Genomic DNA, 20672 nt, shown 5'->3' on the forward strand with positions numbered 1-20672 from the left:
TTTAAAGCACACAGATAGAAGTATTGCTTTGGGCACAGCATTTTCTATTAAAATTTTTTTTGATAAGCTGATTAAAAGAGGTACTTGAGGTTTTCATAATCGTCAACCCCCTTGATCTCTGGCATGGTGTATCTGATCAAATAATTCCTATACACTGTGTCTGTAGGGCTGGTGTTCTTTTGTTTCAGATCCTAAGTTAAATAGCATCTGATTGTAATTATTTTCATAATTATGGCTGCATAATATGATTCCACTTTCCAATAACGAGGGCTTCAATTAATTTTTTTCTCACTCAAATGTGTTTTGTACAGGAGGAACTTGTGATTCTGGAGAATCCCATGAAAATGATGTCATACTTTATGCCAAGATTGAAGGCAGGAGGGAACACATACCTCTTGATACCCTGACCTATGCTGCTTACAAGGTAAATCATCATAAACAAAGCAGGTGGATGGGATAGATATCATTATCTTTTCAATATTGTGTGTTGAATTCCACAGGGACACTCAAACATGACCTTCCCAAGCACATAAATCATGTGCAGATCTGGGAGCAGAGCGGTGCCTTTGCAGCACAGCTCTGCAGTTATTGCTGGTTATTCCAGCCTCAAACAAGACTGCAGTGTTGGCTGGGGATGGGGTGATAGGAAACAAGCGATGGGCAAAAGTTGTCAGTTATCAGCTGAAAACTTCAGTGATAATGTCTCCTCACAAATGATTACTCCTGTCTCCACCCAAGCTCCTACTAGTCACTGTTTGGTACTCAGGAGCTGTGTCCTGAGGGGTTCAGTCTTGCTGGGGTCAGTGGCTTCGGGAAGGTCTGCAGTGATGTGGGCATGGGCATGGACTCAGCCATGGGAGGCAGCATCTCCTCTGCCGACAGTGCAACCGCCTTCCAACCACGTCCACCACCCTGAGGCAGGACTATAAAGACCTTGAACTTGCTGTCAGGATCCTTCCTGTCTAGGGCAGGGAAACACTTAGACCATGTCTATCCTGAGTAACCCAGCCCTGAGGTCTCCTTATTCTGCTGCTGTAAAATAGAAAGCAAAATTTGATATTTAATACATGTACACGTGGATGTTCCAGAGCTTGAAATGCAGTATGCTCACATAGTGTGAAGAAAATTTGTTGGTAAAGGTGCAGCTGATTTCAAGCACAGGTCTGTGTGCATTTTTCCTGTAACTGTAGCATTCAGAAACCAAATATTTACAGTAGGATTTGGCCTGTGTTTGGTTGAGTCACTTGCATTGTTTCATTGTGTGTGGCTTCCCTCCTTGCCTGCTTCTCTGTGAAAGACAGGGTAGAACTTTTGTAAACGAAGGAAGCTGTAATTGTAAAATAATAAAAAATTAATTGGGGAACTTGGGGCGAGATAGGATCTGAAATTACACTGAATTCATTGTGGAAGTTTTTTTTTGAACAGGCAATTTTAAAGCTGACATCCTCTTTTGACATAATAAAGTTCTAATTACGTTGCTTTAGGACAAAGGCTAAGCTTTGTAAAGCAGTGCTTTCGTGTAGTTCAGCAACATAACATCCTCTCCACACATGCCTGTGAACTCATGCTGTTACTCTATTCTCATGTATTCAGACTAGACATGCCACTACCTTGTGTTTGCTTCTGTGAGCTGTAAGGCTCCAGGACAAACATCATATTCTATTACCAGCTGAAGCTGACAATGTAAACTAGCATTTTTCAGAAGACAGAAGGGACAGTCTTTTCTACCGTGTCTTTACAACCAGACAGTCTGATCCCTCTAAGGTGATAAGTAGCACTGGTATCCAGAGTGTTAATACCTGTGCACATAATAGCAAATTATTTTAGTTGGGATCTTGTGTAGAAAAAGGTGGCTAAAAGAGTTAACAAAGTGAAGCAAGGAGAGAGAATAGCACATGTTTGGGTCAGCACAATTGAAGTTGCTTTTTTATTTTAAATGGTACCTTTTGACCTTTTTTAATTTATCTAAGCTTTATTTTCTTTTAAAGGTTCCATCTTTGGTTTCTGTTGTCATTAGTCCGGACCTTCAGACTCCTGCAACCAAGTTTTGCCTGAAGCAAAAGAGTCACCAAGGCCACAACAGGAATGTCTGGGCTGTGGATTACTTCCACGTCCTTCCGGTGCTCCCTTCCACAGTGACTCACATGATCCAATTTTCTATCAATTTGGGTTGTGGAACTTATCAACCTGGTAACAGGTACAACTGGAGAGATCATGCTTTTGATTTTCAGCTTTCTAGTATAATTTGGTTTATAAAATCTATATGAGAGTTTGGAAATCTTTTTTCAGTAAGAAAGGATCCCATTAATAATGACAAATATAAGCTGCTCAAAACCTAATGTTTCTCCTGATCTCCCCAGGCCCAAATTTATGTATCTAATGTGCAATGAAGAGCCAATAAATAGCTTTCCAGGTCAAAACTGGTCCCCTATTCTGAAATATGGTCATGATTTCAGAGGGACTTTTTCTTCAGTTTCTAAGGAACATGAGATTTGCCTCTTAATACTGTGTAAGGGGGAAAATATTAAAGGCAGCAGCAGAAACCTACCCTGCTGATCTCTCAGATTACCGATGCCACAAGCATATCTAGTTCTTGTAAGACTGGTTATAAATGGCCCTCAACTACCATCAATGTGAGGAGCTCACTGTCTGTAGATTGGCCACAGAACTCTTTTTGGCTTCACTTCTTCAGGACATTCAGTGTGAATTTTTCCATGAAGTGAGAGGGAAAGAGAAAGAAGGGAGTCATTTGCAGCTCTGTGTTTTATAGAGTCATAGAAATGTTTGTTGGAAGGGACCTTCACAGGTTTTCTAGTGAAACCTGCTGCTGCAGGTGGGACTGTTACCAGCATAGGTCAGACATGGCTTTACCTATCCATGACTTGAATGGATGGATACTGTGCTACATCTCTGAGTGACCTGCTCAAGTGAAAAAGTGTTTTCTAATGTCCAGTATAAAACTCTGAAGCAATGTCTGTATGGCCATTGTCCTTTCTACTGTGTCTGACACTACTGAGGAGAATTTGACTCCAATTTCCTTGTGAGTGCCCTCTGCACCATCACAGGATGCTGGAGCTCACCCCTCCTTGCCAGGCTGAGCAAGCTAGCTCCTCAGCCCATCCTAGCTTGATGCTCGAGGCCATGGACATCTTGCCTATCCTCTGCTCCAGCTCTCCAGTTTCTTAATAGCCTTCTTCAAATAGGGGACCCAAAACCAAACTGCCCACTTTCCCTCTTTCCTTATGTACATGTGAGAATATTTATCTTGATATTTTATGAGGATTAAGTTACTTTACATTTTCCAGAGTTGAGAGTTTAAAGTTAGAGACTGTAAGTGCTTTCACATCCATGTCCCATGGCATCTAGTTCCAACTGGAAAGAGCTGCATTAGCATTGACAGTTCCAGCATCCATGCAGGGTAACAGGATTCAAGGAGCAGCAAAATTCAAGTCATTGCACTTCTATTTGATAGAAAGTGAAGGCAGCAACATTTTCCTATATGAAAAGTGAAAACTTTGCCTGTAAACACTCCTGGCCAGTAAACATGTTATATAAAGTCTCTGTCTTAGTCGGTTATCTGATGGAGAGTGGTGTATACTTCAAAAGATTAATATTCTTCCTTCACTAAACTATTCCTGAAGAAGTGACCTTCTTCATAACAAAAGAAGTACTAGGTCACCATTTTCCCTATTTGTATTTCCCAAATACTGCAGCATTTCACATCTCCTGGTCTACAGCCTTATTCATAATGTTTTCATTACTGCAAATGTGAGAGACTCATACTGAATATATGCAGTAAATATGACCCTCCAAGGTATCACTACAGTTAAATCTGAAATAAATTAGTCAAAACCTCTATAAACTGTTTTAGTACACACTTATAATATCACAGTGATGGTACATTTAAATAAAATAATATTGTCAGCAAATTTCCATAAAAAGAAAAAGTCAGAATCCAATAATTTAATATTGAGGAGATGAATTATGATTTTTATAATGTTCTGCTGGCTTTACTTAAAATAAAACAGAATATTACAGCTAATTATATGGATCAAATTACAAAAGTAATTCAGTAAAATACTAAAACTTTAATAAATCAAGCACTATATTACTTTTGCAAGGTCTTCAGAATGTAAAGCATCTAAGGATTTCCTTATACTTGTAGGCTGTAAACAATGTTGGAGGGGGTTAAACCAGGAAAGAGCCAGCTGGTGCATGAACAGCTAGTGGTTTTTTGCCACCTTCTGCAGGTGTAATGGTTAGCAGTTGGCAGTTATAACTGTCCTGTGCTCACATGATGCTGCCTACCTCTGATTAATCCAGATTTTCTCCTTATATTTGAAACTATTTGAATCTGAAATATAAAAGTAAAATCAGCTCATTTAACAGCAGTAGCATGAAAACACTGGTGCTCAAATAAGAGGTGTGTTTAGACAATCCTCAGTCTATAGGCTACCCTTGAGATTTTTAAACAGTCAGGTTTGTTTCATGTTTGTATTTTCAGGACTTTTTGTATTCAAAGTCTGCTTAAAATTATTTCATGTTTCCTAATCAGTTATTAGGAATAGCTGACTGAGTGGTTTCTTGGTGTTGGTACTTCTGCTATGAGATTATGCCACGTAGCTTCATGGTGTCTTTTTCAATGTGTTAACCAGCGTCAGCTTGGAGTTTTCAACCAACCATGGTCGCTCCTGGTCCCTGCTCCACACCGAGTGTTTGCCTGAGATATGTGCTGGGCCTCACCTCCCCCACAGCACCATCTATGCCTCTGAAAATTACAGCGGGTGAGTGTGTTCTCTGCAAAACTGAGATGCAAGATTAGAGAAGTGAATTATAGGTGACAGAAGAAAGCAGCAAAGCACACAACTCCATGTCATCTTTCTTTTTTTGACTAGCTGAGGACAGCAAGGAAAGAGTGTTCTGGGCTCCCTGGCTGGCCAGTAATTAAATTTGAAATGTATGGGGGTGCCTCTGTGGTATAATATTATTTTTTTGATGCTAAAGATAAATTACAAAAAACCCCACTTGTGGGCAGCACATTGGTAATGAGAAGAAAAGTTTTACCTTGTTAAAGGCACAGAGTTTTCTTCTTAGTCAGAGAAAACATCAGTCAAAGCCGTGTTTACATCCTCAGTCACCTTTACTCACTTGGAATCCCAATACTGGGGTACTGTGAATCACATCCTCTGTACTTCTGCAGATAGAGGTTGTTGTTAGTGTCACTTTCTTTTATCGGCCCCTCTTAGTAAGTAAATCTCTTCTGTACTGTTCTCACTGAAAAATAAACTGTGGCACCTTGCTGCATAGCACAAAATCCGTGTCTATCCTTCTGTACCCCGACTTCCACAGACTTCAGAGCAGCAGGTGTGACTATGAGAAGAAAGTGTAGTTGAAGTATTGCTGTGATCTCATGACACCCCCACCCCGCACCATTCCCGTACAGTTTTCATAGGAACCATTATCCCTGGTGTATGTGGGAAGTGTGGCCCCCATGGATAATGATGGCCCGGACCACAGCAGGCCAAATCCTCTGCACCACTTCTTACCCACAGAGGATTTCCACCAAACAGATTTCAGTCATACTGAAAGGTTGCAATTTATGAGATACTCATTGTGATGGAGAAGCAAAGGAGGTTAAGGTCTTTGCTGACTTCATGCGTTCCAACGGGGGAAAAATGGCTAGGTTTTATAAGATTATAATTAATATTCACATATTGTATGAAAATATCATGGGCCATGTTCTTCTTTTTTATTTGTGTTTTCTAAAGCTGCCATAAATTCATCCTTCATTTGAATAGATTTTAAAATTAGAACATCTCACAAAGCTTCCAGTATACATAAACATATCTGCAAAACATACAGTTGCTTAACAACTATCAGTGTAAAATGCTAGAGCCTGTGTTATATGTATTTCAGGTGGAACCGAATAACTATTCCCCTTCCCAATGCTGCATTAACAAGTGACACCAGGATTCGATGGAGACAAACAGGACCAATCCTCGGAAATATGTGGGCAATCGATAATAGTTAGTATTCTTATCCATGATCATGACAAATCAGAAGAGTGAATTTTTTATATGCTGCTCTATGTAAACATATTTTCCACAATCATGAGCCAGTGAATTTACAGTTTATTAAATTCTTTTTCTGCTTATCTGCTCTTGGTAACAGGTACATTTTGAAGCTAGAGGGAAATTCTGCCATTTGAAAAGACAATAGCCTAGTAGATTACCTTTCTTTCTTTTAATTGAATGCTTTCCAGGAAAAGATATTGGTGGCAAGGGCTTAATATAACATTTCCTCTGTCTGCTTAGTCCTAATTACATAATTAGATACTACACTGGCTATTAAGGACATGTGCTGCAGCAGCCTTAGCAGCAGGTACAGCATTTGGGATGTATTTTTCCTTCTGGATGCAGAAGACCACCTTCAAGCAACACTGCTACCAAAACAATGACAAAACTTTTACATTGTTTACAGTATCTTTGAGGAAAGTACCATCTATTTTAGGGAACTGTTCTTCTTTCAGGAAATTATTTTCCACATACCTTTTTTTAAAAGATTGGGAAGAACTAAGAGGAGCTTGTATTGATCCATATATTTATAAAACAATGCAGGAGATAACCAGGACCAGAATTAAAAGGAAATATTTTAAAGCATGGAAAAAGTATTTAGGAACACAGGATAAAATGTATGACAGGCAGAAATAAGCATGATCAGAAGGGCTAAGTATGAGAAAGTGCAATTTTTTTAGCTTGCTTGTTAGCCTTAAGTGATTTGGGACTAAATAAACTACATCCGGAATTTGTTTGGTTAGGTATGTGAAATATGTAATTTAGAGATTTACAGTGAGGTACAATAGTCTGTGAAATTTTGTAGTGATTCCCAGTAAGGTTTGATATGGAGCCTGGGAATGGTAAATAGTTACATTTTGCAGAATTCTTAAAACAGATTTATGTCTAGTTTTGAAAAGAAAATCCTTGAAGCAGATTAGGTAGTTTGTCACTAAAAGTCATGAAAATTGTTCTCTTAATCATGTTAATGGGAAGTAGCATCATCTTGACATCTAGATAGAGTATTAATGCTTGTCTTTAGAGATGAGATATACATCAAAAAGAAATTGAAATTAAGGGAAAATGTAGGTATGTAAACATAAAAGATGTCTGTGAGTATCTGCAAAGATGAGTTGCTACCAAAGAAAATGTAGACTTTAAGTGTTAGAGACACTCACGAGATTTTCACAGAAATGAGAAGATTAAATCAATCTAAGGATACAAATTCTTTACAACAGGACAAAACAAGATTCTGAAGATCATTGACAATTCATTTATCTGCACTACCTTTGCTTGTAGAACAAAATGGAATTCCATCAAAGGATGCTGTGTGCTCCAGGGTGTACCATGTCAAAAAAGGTTTTACAAAACCTCTACCTAAAAAGTACCTGCTCTGAATTTGAGGTGCAAAACCACGATATAGGAATCAAGTCTTAAAGATTAACATGTTTCTGAGGTTTTGAATGCCTCCTTTGTTAGATACTATGACACACAAGCCTTACGCTGTATTGTAGGGAAAAAACCATAAATATTGGCAATCTACTCTAATTCTTGAAGAGAGGAAGGTTTGCAAGGATTCAGTACTCTGACTTTTAGCTTCACAACTGTTTCATATGTGAATTAAGTTTTAAATGAAATCTGGAAGCTGGCCGTCTTTCCGAAACACTGGAAAAATGCCAATTTCCATAAAGTTTTTTTATTTTGAATGACATCATTGCATCTTTAACCCTTCTACTTTTACCACCCCCTCAAAAAGACCTCAAAATACACAAAGAAATCAAACAGACAGAACAGAATTTTTGCACCCTGAGAGGTGAGAAAATCTAGAAATCACATGAAATCTGATGAGGAGTTATAGGGAGTAGCTAACAGAGATTTAGCGTGCGTCTGCCAGGGAGAGCTGATGCTGCCGTGATGGGAGACATCATGAAACTAGGAAACGGAGTAAGTACTGCTTGTTATAGAATTGGTGGCTATCCCTTCCAAAAGTCACAATGCAAGTGGATAACTCCAAGTAGTAGGCAGTCTTCAACAGAAAAAGGGACACTGCTCATGGTTAAGGCCTCTGATCATATTGTATTGAAATAATACTGCCCACAAGTTATGGCTTTTCTTTATAGTAGTGCAAGGGATTATACCAAGATTTGCTCATCTATCCATCATTCATATTTTTCACAATAAATCAACATTGTCAATTAGGAGTCATTGGAGGAAGATAAAGTAAAAGAGTAAAATAAGTCTGGTGTATTTTTGAGCCCATAGGATTTAGAATTTTATTCCATTTAAAATAATCAGTGAAAGAGTATGTATTTAACTATATTTAATAGTTACTTAAGACATATCAGGGCAGGTTCTAATTCCCATAAGTACAGTGAAGTTAAGTATGTACATTTCAACGAGAGAAGCAGTGAAACATCTTTAAAATCTACAAGACTGTCATTGGAATGTACCTATATATATATATATTGGATTACATCTCCAAACTAAGATGAAGGGAAGGCAAGAAAGTGGTCAGTGCCTAACAGATCATCTGATCTCGTTTCACAGACTTAGAAAAACCAGGTACATTAATTAAAACAGCACTAATGTCTCCAGCCTCAGATAGATATTACCCTTTAATTAATAAATTATCCCAGGCTATCCTTGACACACTCAAACACATTTTATCCTATTGTAGACCTTTTCCAGGCAGTGAGATTAAGATAAATACAATAACAGTATATTTTCTTGTATTTTTCATATTATGTTTATGACATAAAATAACTCTTCATTTAACTGATTTCCTGTTCTCTGCAGTTTATATTGGTCCATCTTGCCTTAAATTCTGCTCAGGTCGAGGACAGTGCACTAGAAATGGCTGCAAGTAAGTTTTATAATTCAGTACTTGTATTCAATTTCTGCCACATAGTTCACTCGGTGATGTGAAAGTTGAAGTGATTTTCATTTCAGTCCTTGCTCTTTTAGATGACTAAATATAAAACTAGCATAGCCCCCAGAATGCCTAAAGCTCACTGGAGAGCTAGAGATCAATCTTTCTAAACAGCAGCATGTTTAATACTTCTTTTTTATTATTTTTTTGCTAGAGAATCTAACTTCCAGTTCACTTTAAAATGGGCTACCGAGAACACTGTTACGTTGGTGATGCATACTTTATACTGGTTTTAGAGGTGATTTGGAATTGTATCACCTTTATATTAAATGTTGGGAAATAATCAAATTTTTAATAGTTCTAATATCCCATAACCTAACATACCTCAAGGACAGAAGATCAGCACTCCACTTTTTTCTGGTAGTCTGGCATGTTAAAAGGGTTCCACCGTAAAAAGTAAAAAGGTGCTTACTCAAAACCAGTAAGCATATTCTAAATATTGGTGTAACTACTTTTAGGTATTAACGAGAGTGTGACCCATGTGGCATTCTGTTTTGTTACTTAATTTTTTGTAGTCACACCTAACGGTCTACAGACAAAAGCAAATTCATCGTATTACATATGAACAAGTGTAAATTATGTCAGCAGGTTTTTTGTTCCAAAAATGAACAAAAATATTTCTGCACTGTGTTATGTGTAGATTGGTGGTGTGTTCCTAACTACGTTTTTTTTTTAAATTGTAAGAGGAAGTACTACTGAAAAGAAATCATTGGCTATGCACCACTTTACCTAAGTAAAGTTCAAGGAGGTTCTTGGGCCTTGTATTTTGAGAGGGACCTTGTAGACATCTTCAGTTCATGAACAACTGCAGCCAGTGTGTTGGTTTGACAACCAGCCGCTTGAAAAGATGGGTCATTAGTTACGCTCTTCAATCTTCCTCACCCCCAGGTGTGACCCCGGCTTTTCTGGGCCAGCGTGTGAGATGGCGTCGCAGACCTTTCCTATGTTCATCTCAGAGAGCTTCACCAGCTCCCGCCTCTCCTCCTACCACAGTTTTTACTCCATCCGGGGGGCTGAGGTCAGCTTTGGCTGCGGGGTCCTGGCCAGTGGCAAGGCCCTGGTCTTCAACAAGGATGGGAGGCGCCAGCTTATCACCTCCTTCCTTGACAGCTCCCAGTCCAGGTGAGAGGGAAAGAGGAGTAACGTGAGGCAAAGAAATTGGGGAGCCCCTCTCCTTCCAGCTACAACCGTCTGTATTATTAAGCTGATTGTTTTAGGAGGAAAAAAAGCTTTTAAAAGACTCCTAGTTCCATGTTTTAATGGCAATTTCATAGATTTGCCTTTTTTCCTCCTGCTTTGTAAACAACAGAGCCCAAAACAGACTGCAGGGGAGTTATACAGCTTGGATGGAAAATATGAAATGTTAATATCAAACCTGAGTGTCAAAGCCAAGTGCTAATTAATTATTTATAGGTTGTGTTTATTTGACAGCTTGTGGCAACTGATTAGATCCATTCACTATCTCTCCCTCCCCTTCAGTGCCTAATAAATAATTAAATGCTGTAATGATTGGCATTTTTTTAACTATATGTGCCACATTGCATTACTTGACAATAAAAACAAATCACACGAACAAAACCCCATAACTGATATTTATCAAAATTTGCCCAGATTAAGAAGATCTGAAAATAAACTGGTTAGGGGGAAAAAAACCCACAAAAAACCCAACAAAACCCCAAACCAACAAAAAACCAGTATGCAAACCACAGCCTACAAATATTTGTATAACTCTGATCCAGGTTCCTGCAGTTCACACTACGCCTGGGCAGCAAGTCAGTGCTGAGTACCTGCAAAGCACCCGACCAGCCCGGGGAAGGAGTACTGCTGCACTACTCCTATGACAACGGGATTACTTGGAAACTCCTGGAACACTACTCTTATCTCAACTACCACGAGCCAAGGTATGTGCATAACTATCGTGAGGAGTGTTCTCTACCTGCAGTCACTGTAATGCAGAGACTAAAGTACATGATGCAAGAGTGAGTGGAGTGAAGAGTTTCTATTGCACAGCAAAACTTACCGCTGTTCCTTAAAATTTTGTAGTTGTTTTAGACATTTTGTCATTCTATAAAAATGAATGCATGGATTTAAGGGCATTCAAGTCTCAGGTGATACAACAGAACAAGCTGAGGCAGTGCAGGATGAAGGATAGAAATGTACTTGAGGGAAATAGGGGCATGTCTCTTGCCACGGAAGCAGCCACTTGTAAAGAAAAATTAACATAAATTATTTGTAGCTTTGAAGCTATAGATACCTTCACTACACCATCCTCTGGGATTAGGAGTTTGCAGGCAGCACAGGACACCTCAGACAAAATCTGACTGTGAGGGTCTCTCCAGGTCTTCAGGGAAACTGCACCTGTGCCATTATGAAGGCAATTACATGACTTCATGCCTGTGCCTGTGCCTGTGCCTGTGGGTTGGGCTCAGTGCCCCGGGAGGGTGACTGTCCCTGGGAATTGCACAAATCAAAAAGAAGTTAAACAAAGATCTCATCTCATCTAGTAGCAACTACATTCGGTGTAAGATTAGAGAGGAATGTATCTCATGTATTTAGAGAAGGTATTCTTTACCACTACATTTGTGAGACCACCCACCAATTTTAAGAGAGCAGTGCAAAATCAGAGGTCTCTATGAGCACACCTGTACTGAAAACTCAGAACAACCTGTGCTGGATCTGTGCAAACACACTCAAACCTGACAGCATCCACCTTTAATTAGGAGGGTGCTCTGCATGGGGGCACAGGAGAGGTAGAACCAGCAGTGGCATCACAGGACTCATTCCAGAAAGTCCATTCCTGCCCAAGGGTGGCTTTGACCTGGGTATTGCCCCATGTCTACTTCTCTACCCCTCCACTGAGTTCAAAGAAAACACTTGACTCAGCCCCAGAGGTGCAACTGTAAATAGCCTGCAAGTCACTTTATTTATTTATAACTTTCATTATTTATATTTATTGAGCTCAGGTCAATGGTCTTAAAAAAAAAAATTAGATTTCCACATCTTTTCAATAACTCAGTACAAAACTGCAATATACAAAGTGTGATTAAGAATATTCTGATGGAAAAACACTTGTAACATTAAAAGTATTTCCTGGGAGCTATAAGAAATATTCAAAAATCAGTGTCTGTATTTAGTAGAAGCATAGTGTGTACTTCAATTTCTGAAGTTTTAAATGTTTCCAAAGGAAAGATGCTACAAATGGGAACACTTATAAGTCTTCTTCAAATTTTCCTTTGCTTTCCTTTATTATAGTTGCATATATATTTTATGTGGCCATGTTCCTAATTCTTAGACTTAAGATTACATCTGTAGAAATTATATTTCCCTAAAGGTTTTTAATATATAGCACTATGAAATTTTTATAACAAAAAGGAAAATACACATTCCAGTGACTGATTTTAATGAAGTTTAAGATATAAATGTAATAAACTATATAAATGCCATAGACTTTTTTGCTTTTTGAGGTTAACTATGAAACACAATTTCCATTGTTCTGACAGGGCAAAGAACTAAGTACAACGTACACAGGTTAGAAAGGTTTTGCCATGGGATAGATACATAGTCCACTCTGGGTAGACAGAAAAATGACAGACATACAAACCTGAAGATAGATAATGCTGGCAATAATTTGATAAAGAACATGAAGAAAGCTTCACCTTTTCATATTATGTTGTCTGAAAATATCAGCATTTTTAGGAACATAGATGGACTGCTGCAAAGTTTGGCAATCAGTCTGTATCCAGGAATTTAATTAGTCTTCAGTCATACAAAAAATAATTACACATTTAATGTTCTGCTGAAAAGGTGCATTTAATCTGCTAACATTTGACAGCTGCATTTTTCTTCTGAGCAGAACAGCGGTGGCTTTTCAATATTAGATATGCGCATAGCTTGAAAGAATGAGATCAGAGCAAAGGTCTCCCAGCTGGTCTTTAAGAAATCTAATGGTGGCTGCTAATGTTAGTGGGCACACTTTTCTTCTCTGCAGCAGAAAAGTCATTAGCAGGAATTCCCCTCCCTCTCCATCTATCTTCAACAAATCAAAGCCAGATAGGAGTTGTTACAACTGCAGATGTAGCCAGGTTCTGCATACTAACATATGTGCCATACGTGATGGTTTACACCTCCATTTTTAAATTGCATTAGCTTAATCCCCTGGGATGAGAAATTTATTTTAACATGTGTTAAATATTTTAACACCTGATACATGTATCAGTGGTGTATGTCATGATTTAGGATTTTCTGTATATTACTGTCAGTGAGAATTAGTGTCCACGTGGGTGAGCTTATGAGAATTAAGAGTGAAAGGAAGATGCCAGCATCAGAGGCAGCCACCTGAGGTGCAGGCATCAGAGGCAGCAGAGAAATATGTCCAGGATTATAGCAGAGCATTAGCTCATACAAGTGCCAAGTGCTTCACAGCACCCACTGGATACAGTGCTTCTCCTGGCCAGGGTACCCGCCTTCCTCAGGTTCACATGGATGACAAAATCGTTGGTTCCTTTTAGCATCAGTAGCAATTTAGTGTCATTTGTGCCTCTAAAAATTAACCCAAAAGGTCATCAAGTTGCTTCTTATTGGAGAATCCTTGGTAGAAAAGAAGTCCTTGTAGTTTATTCAGAGAGCAATGAGGCTTGGTCTTTCTCCTGGAAGGGTACGAAGTCATTCAAGCATGTTTGAGTGTAAAGGAAATGTATCCACCACACATAAAAAGTGTATACAGTGCTGGTTCCATGCCACAGGCATACAGCAGCTGTCACCTCTGGCTGTCCCTAGACACTGCTCCCTCCAGGCTATGGAGAGCAGGAAGCTCCTAGAAATGCCAGGCAGGACTTTTTGAGCACTTCCCAACTATTTGGCCAAGCCATTTGATCTTTTTCTGGTTAATGAATTAACATATTCTTTTTTAAAATGAATGTAACATTAAATAGCAGTATTATAAATTTACTATTTACAAGGACAGTGTAGCAAGACACTTTTAAGGGTGTGGTTTTGCACTAAGAGCAACACAGGCACAAGACTCTTTCGTGTGCAGAGAATAAAACGTTACAACAGGCAGCTTATAAAGCCTTAAGTCTAAAAAATACGAAGCTAAAAAATAAAAAGATGCTTCCAGTTTACCCAATTTATCATTGTATACACATTTCCTCTAAGAGAGAAAGAAAAATATCAGCTACATGATGAACTTGCGGAAAACCCTTTTGCCAGCAAGTAATTGTACCCCAATGGAGACAAATGTCCCTGTTGCCAGTCTGTCTCACAGTTGACATGGCTGTGTGGGGTACCATGGTCCTAGTGATTTATGGAGCTTTTAAGAAGGTATCATTGCTGTGGCAATTAATGCATGTTCCCTGCTGCAGTGTTATGATAATTGCTCCTGGAAATTGGATATTACTCTTAATTTTCTTTGCAGTTTGTCAATTCTACTTTTGTTGACATAGCTGCCATGACAAATCAAATGACCTTGCATACCAGAAGCACCTGGGACTCACCTCCAGTTGTAGCTCTGTGCAGCTACAAAAGAAAAGTGTCTGCCATTAAAGACTATACATAATCACGCTGTCTGACAGGATGAACTTTTTCCATCTGAATGTGGCTATTTACAGGAGTGGGTTCTTCTAGGACAAGTGCACCATGGGCACGATGTCAATGCTGTGCAGGAACTAGCACAGATGTTTAGAAGATGCATATCTTCAAATCAGGATAAAAGCCACTGAGTCTGAGAAAATAGAGCTGGAATTCTTAAGTCCTTGTCAGTTGATCATTCCTTTGCTAATTTGCACCTCTAAGTTTACAGAGAGAAACTCTTTTTGGTGGCTTTTGCACGTGGCTGTTTTTCAGTAAATACATTGATTACCAAGAGAACTAACAATTCCCCTGTCCCTCTCACTGGTAGCAGCTATACCAGTAGATGCTACAGTATTTTTGGGCTGAATCTAACCTATGATTTTTAGGGTCATTAAGAAAAAAATTACCCTAAAACACAACCCCATGGAATTACTACAAATGGCAAAACTGTCAATAATAATTTTGTTTTGTTTTCCAGAATAATATCAGTGGAGCTGCCTGAAGATGCAAGACAGATTGGCATTCAGTTCAGATGGTGGCAACCCTATCACTCTTCTCAAGGCGAAGACGTGTGGGCAATCGATGAAATTATCATGACCTCTGTGCTTTTCAACAGCATCAGTCTAGACTTCACCAACCTAGTTGAGGTCACACAGTCTCTGGGATTCTACCTGGGAAATGTTCAACCTCACTGTGGACACGACTGGACTCTTTGGTGAGAAACACGTATTCTTTTCTGTTCTACTTTTGTTTTTCTTGTCTATTCATCCTGCTAAGAATCAAGTAACTGCTGCAAACAAGTCATTCCAGTAGCTATTCAGAGTAATTTTTTCTCATCCTCACATTATGGACAAAAATACAGTTGCTAATCTAATTGCAATTAGCATTTAGCTTTTACACCCCATTGCACAGAGACTTAATGTTTAATGGGAACACTGAATGTAGCATTCTTTTCCAATAAAATAAAGAATATTCTAATAGAAAAAAAAATTATAAATTTTTCATAATCTTCACTTAAAATCCAGTCAGGTTAATACAGGTATGGAGGTAATGAAATTATCTGTTAAGTACAGACTCTGAATATTTTCTAAGTGATGTTCAGATTTGTGTATATAGCCATTAGATTACAATCCAGATAGGAAAGGCAGCAAAATGTGGGCAGAATAACATTAGCCATTTGTAGTTATTTTGTCTAGTAATATATCCATTTAGTCATTTACACTGTGATCAGCGTTATGACATATTGCAATTAGGCCTAAAATATGCTGTGTATTTAGAAACAAAAGTAAGGAAACATCACCTACCCCAAAGAAAATAAAGGCAAGAAAAGAAAAAGAAAGGAAAAACAAAGAAAAAAATTGTTAGTACTGCATTAAAATAAGCGTTTTTAGTAAAACATTAACATGCTTCCCAAATATAAAATTCTGGAGCACACAAGTGTAACATTTGGAATTAATACAAAGGAAGTTCAATTTAAAATCTGTGTTTTGATTCAAACCAAATAACAGTTTCATGCTAGTTTGATCAACCTATAAACCCAGTATAGTTTTAATTGGCATAGATTTATTTCTTTGGAGAAAGTACAATCACAGTAATTATGGAAAACCTCAAGAAAATATAAATAATTTTAGTGTCCCCGTGGACACTCAGAGAAACACTGTTGGAATTTTATTAACAAGTATCTCTGAGCAATCTGATTTGACTTTCTGATCATCTGTCAAACTAAAAGGAGTTGGTTTAGCAGTAGGAACATCACCGAATGTGTTCTAGCGCTGATAATGAGGCAGTAGAAGCACCATTAACCACTTTAATAAGGACAAGGAAAGTACTCACTGCTCATTAAAATGAAACAACATGTTAGGGCTCAAACTGCATCTTCCTCATCAAAGAGTTGGAATGAAAGCCCTTTAATGACATTGTTTTCCCTCTCTTCTTTTAAAAAGACCAGCTTATCTTGAGGAGGAGGGTAGGTTATTTAAGATAGCAGAGGTTACTCTATTTTCCTCTTATGAATGTAAATTAGAATCAAAATAATAAACGTTGAGCTAAATTCTCCCTCCCATTTATTGACTAAGATCTGTAGTGCTCAGGCATAGTAGAAATGTTGAACTTTCCATGCATCAAAGAATCAAGGCCTTCTCAATATTTCCTTAGTATTTATATATAAGTATTTTTCATTATCACTGGAAGACAGGAACTCTATCCTTCACTGACCTTGTTTCTCTCAAGGGAAATTTTTAAACTTACACAAAGTCTCTACAAATGGTTGCTAGTTAAATTAATTATTGCTGGTTTTTCCCAGCTGTGAGTCCATTTGGTTCTCATTTTCTAACTCATGAGTTTCTATGAGCAGAGCATGCAGTAGCACTGACACCATCCTCTTGAGAAAAGTCTGACAACAGCTTTTTCATTAGTACAAGTATGGGAAATATGCTATAAATCATTTTACAGGGTGTCATCCCCAGGCCCATTTTCGCTGAATTGCCTTTGATTGTCTGTTAGGCCTCCATTTCTGCTTCAGAATCTGTAAACCTGAAACATTTATCCTTAAAACTGGAGAAAACTGAGGAGAGGGATTTTATTTTTTTTTTTTAAGAGGCAGCTTGTTCTTTTCCATATCTGGCTTCATTTAAAATAGCAGAGGTTTGTTGATATACATGTGTTTTGAGCAAAGGTGATTTTTGAGTGCTTGTGATGGTCTATGTCCGGAACAGTCACTTTATTTGATTGTCATTGTCAACATTTGGTTTCAGATTGGATCTTGGACTTTAGTATAACAAGCATATTGGTTATACTGAAAGAACTCCAGAACCCCTTTAAAATGAAGTGTTTGATGATGTTAATGCATCACTTCCACAAAATGCTCATATTCCAGCAAGATTATATATACATATATATATATATATTCATCAGGACATGAATAAAATAGCCAAGCTGTTATAAGCAGATTTACCAAAATTAACCAAGCTGTTAGTTAATAAATGTCTTTAGTCAGATTATGACATTATGATTTAACTCAATGTATTGAAGAATAGAGAGTCCAACTGTCCCTGGAGAAGTTTGCAGGAAGACTAAACCTACCACGTCATGAACTATCTTTATGTAGCGAGTCAGTGGTCTTACATCAGCTTGATAGTTTACCTGTGTTTAACATGTTCTGTCTTTTAGACCAATTGTTACTCTGTAATAAGCAGAAAATTTCAGGTAATCAACTTAATTCTATTAATTAAGTTAATACATTTAGAAATTATTTAGGAAAGTAGGTATGATGTGATTTAAAAAGTCACAAATATCTCCTGACTTTGATGGAGGCAAAGCTCAGGCTGGTGCAAGCGTTTGGCCAACATGTCAATATTTTCGGTCAATGCAGCTTTATAAAACAAGCATCCGTGTGGCTTCTCAGTATTCCTAAAAGTACCGGCCTTGAAAATATGGTAACTCTGGGGATCTCAGAGAAGTTTGGAGCAATGCAGGTTGGCTGACATTGACTGTGATACCATTCCCAGAAGTACCAATTAGCTGGCAGTGCTTTGAGGGAGAGTGATTGTTCTGAGGGCACCTATGGGTATTGTGCTCCTGTGCCTCTGCAGGTCTAATTATATACGTGCCAGAAACCAACTCGCAGCAACATATTTATACAAAAATGAAGCCTCTGCATTCTCATTTCTGAAGATTTTTTTGTTAATTATTGTTACGCCAGGGACATTACTTCATCTTTTACAAAATCTGGAAATGTATTCCAGCTGTGTGGCTCCCAGAACAAAGAAAATATTTGGTATTCCAGGAGAAGAGCATACCCCTAACCATGTACATGAGAGATCTGGAGAGCAAAGAAGTGGCAAGTAAGGTGGAGCCTCTACCTTTAATGCTACTCATGTTCAGCTGAAGGCAATTGGTGGTTGATAAAGGACTTTGTAAACCCATAATGTGATTTCCTCCCCTTGAAAGAGCTTCTTATAGAGTATCACAGTTTGTCTTCATCTCAACACTAGCTTCCTTTTTTACATTTCTTTCATATCCATTTTAAAGAGCTGGTTTGACTTTTTAACCCTGTTTGCTTAGTATACTATGTACAATATCCAGTGGCTAAGTTATTAAATTAAAATGAATACTGAACTTAAAATGTTTTCATAATGACCTGAATGCCACCAGAAAGAAAAGATTAGAGTTTAAGGGGTTTTTCTCATTTTACACTAGTAATATTGAATAGAGGGAATTTTTCTGAAGACAAGGGAAAAATGTAACATTTAATTCTTTGCACCTATGCTGAGTACCAGTCCTTCACTTCTCTTCTATTACTTTGGGAAGATAGCTTCTGGGCAGATGCTTCATCAAACTGTTTAGTTTCAACTCCTTTACTCTGTTCAGATGAGCTTTAGGTAACTGTGTTGTGTTGTGTTGTGCCGGGGTTTATTGTGCAATGCCAAATCATTTTCCAGAGCATTGTTACATGTAACTTTCAGCTGATTACACTGCACACGGCTGACTGATACCTGAAGAGCCTGCTTGTATTGGCACAGATTTCCCAAGAGAGCTTCAGTAAAACTGTGTTTTCCCATATCAGCCATGAAATTTCAAGCTGCTTTGTAGAAATTAAAACCATGTCAGACCAAATCAGCTTTAACTTTTAAATTTGTGGATCTTTGTCATTTTGAAAAGTACAAGGTAAAGTTTGGAAGAAAAATAAATTCAGGCATTATCCACACAAATTCTTCCGAGATGCATTCAGTTCTAACCATGAAGCCACAAACCATAGGTTGTCAGCTGGACCACTGGTGAGTGTACATTATATCCTCTGCTCAACTTAAAAACACTGACAACATCAACTGAAAGAGCAAGCAGTTCAGACACAGTTTTCCAAGACATCTCACTGCCTGCCTGCTGGTCCAGTTGTGCATGACAGTGCCCTAGCAGTGAAGGGAGTGTCCATCCGCAGTCCGTTCAAGGTGCTGATCAACAAAGACGGGGTAGTTTCATATGGTGTCATGACTTGGATCATCCTTTAGGAAATTAAGTTACAGAGAGTAACATCAGAGGGTAGAAAGCAGCCTGCATCTCCACTTGTGCCAAGTAACAGCAATTTGATAATGACAAAACTAATGTCAGCTTTCAGCAGTTTCTTCTAAAGCTTTAAGGCAGGATGCTGACATTCATGGCTTAAGTGCTCTCTCTGGAAAGGACTCTGTAGAAAATGGTGTGGGACAGTGAATTAATTTAAAAGAGTGTTAAGTGACTCTGACTTATCCTCACACCCACTTCGTCATGACCTTGAATTTTACAGGAGTAGAAGCTAATATCTTCTATTGTACTGTATTTAAAGATTATGATTTCTTATTTAAGGAGATAAACTTTAGCTTATTCAGTCATAAGAGCAACTCTGAACTAGATTATTCTCTTCATCACCACTGTTCTGAATTTAGCTTTTTCATTTTTGCATGATGATTTGCAGTGATTTTCTTTATAAAGAGCCAATCCCTATCCTAAATTGTTCACATTTAAGAATAGCCTTAGAAACTTTTGAAGCTTAAAGGACAACAGTACTTCTGAAGACACTAAATAAACATCTCAAACTAAGGAGAGAGAGGCAATTTTCATTCTAAGTAAACTTTCCTTAAAATGCCCTGTTTTAAAGCCTAGTGTGCCAGATTCAAAGTTTAAGTTGTTGTAACTTCCTCCCTATACCTGTCTTGCACTTGGGGTTTTGATTTGGGTTGTTTGTTTTTCTTTTGAAAAGTACATAGAAGAAAACCCTGCCTTTAAAATGAAATAACCTTGTAATTTCAGACTATATACTGTGTTACTGTATATGTGATAACTGGGTACCTTGTAACATGTATGTGTGCATGTGTATTCCAAACATTACTATTGTTCTCCAATCCACTGGATAACATAACTCTTATATCAGTACCTCCTACAGAAAAGAAGCTGAGGATAGAAGATATTAATTCTGAAACACAGACAAATCAGGGAATGCATGGCATGTAGGATCACTTGAAAAATCATTGGAATGAAAAGTCTATGTAATAGGAATATTTTAAACTAGATGCGGTGTATCTTTACTGTCCAGTATTGGAATGACATTACAGCTCTTACTGTGGCATGACCTTAGGCAATGGACACTC

General features: G+C 38.1%; 1 protein-coding gene across 2 annotated transcripts in view; it reads left to right on the plus strand.

The window, feature by feature from the left end:
- RELN (reelin) overlaps positions 1 to 20672 on the plus strand; it is a 279986-nt gene that overhangs the window by 173515 nt on the left and 85799 nt on the right. For both annotated transcript variants that reach the window (XM_064656747.1, XM_064656748.1), the window contains exons 13-20: positions 312 to 424; positions 1989 to 2197; positions 4656 to 4784; positions 5917 to 6026; positions 8850 to 8916; positions 9871 to 10104; positions 10722 to 10883; positions 15029 to 15265. In XM_064656747.1, the coding sequence (XP_064512817.1) occupies positions 312 to 424; positions 1989 to 2197; positions 4656 to 4784; positions 5917 to 6026; positions 8850 to 8916; positions 9871 to 10104; positions 10722 to 10883; positions 15029 to 15265 (1261 nt within the window). The remainder of the gene's footprint in view (positions 1 to 311; positions 425 to 1988; positions 2198 to 4655; positions 4785 to 5916; positions 6027 to 8849; positions 8917 to 9870; positions 10105 to 10721; positions 10884 to 15028; positions 15266 to 20672) is intronic.

The sequence above is a fragment of the Pseudopipra pipra genome, chromosome 5 (assembly GCF_036250125.1).
Source record: "Pseudopipra pipra isolate bDixPip1 chromosome 5, bDixPip1.hap1, whole genome shotgun sequence".
NCBI classification, from domain to species: Eukaryota; Metazoa; Chordata; class Aves; order Passeriformes; family Pipridae; genus Pseudopipra; species Pseudopipra pipra.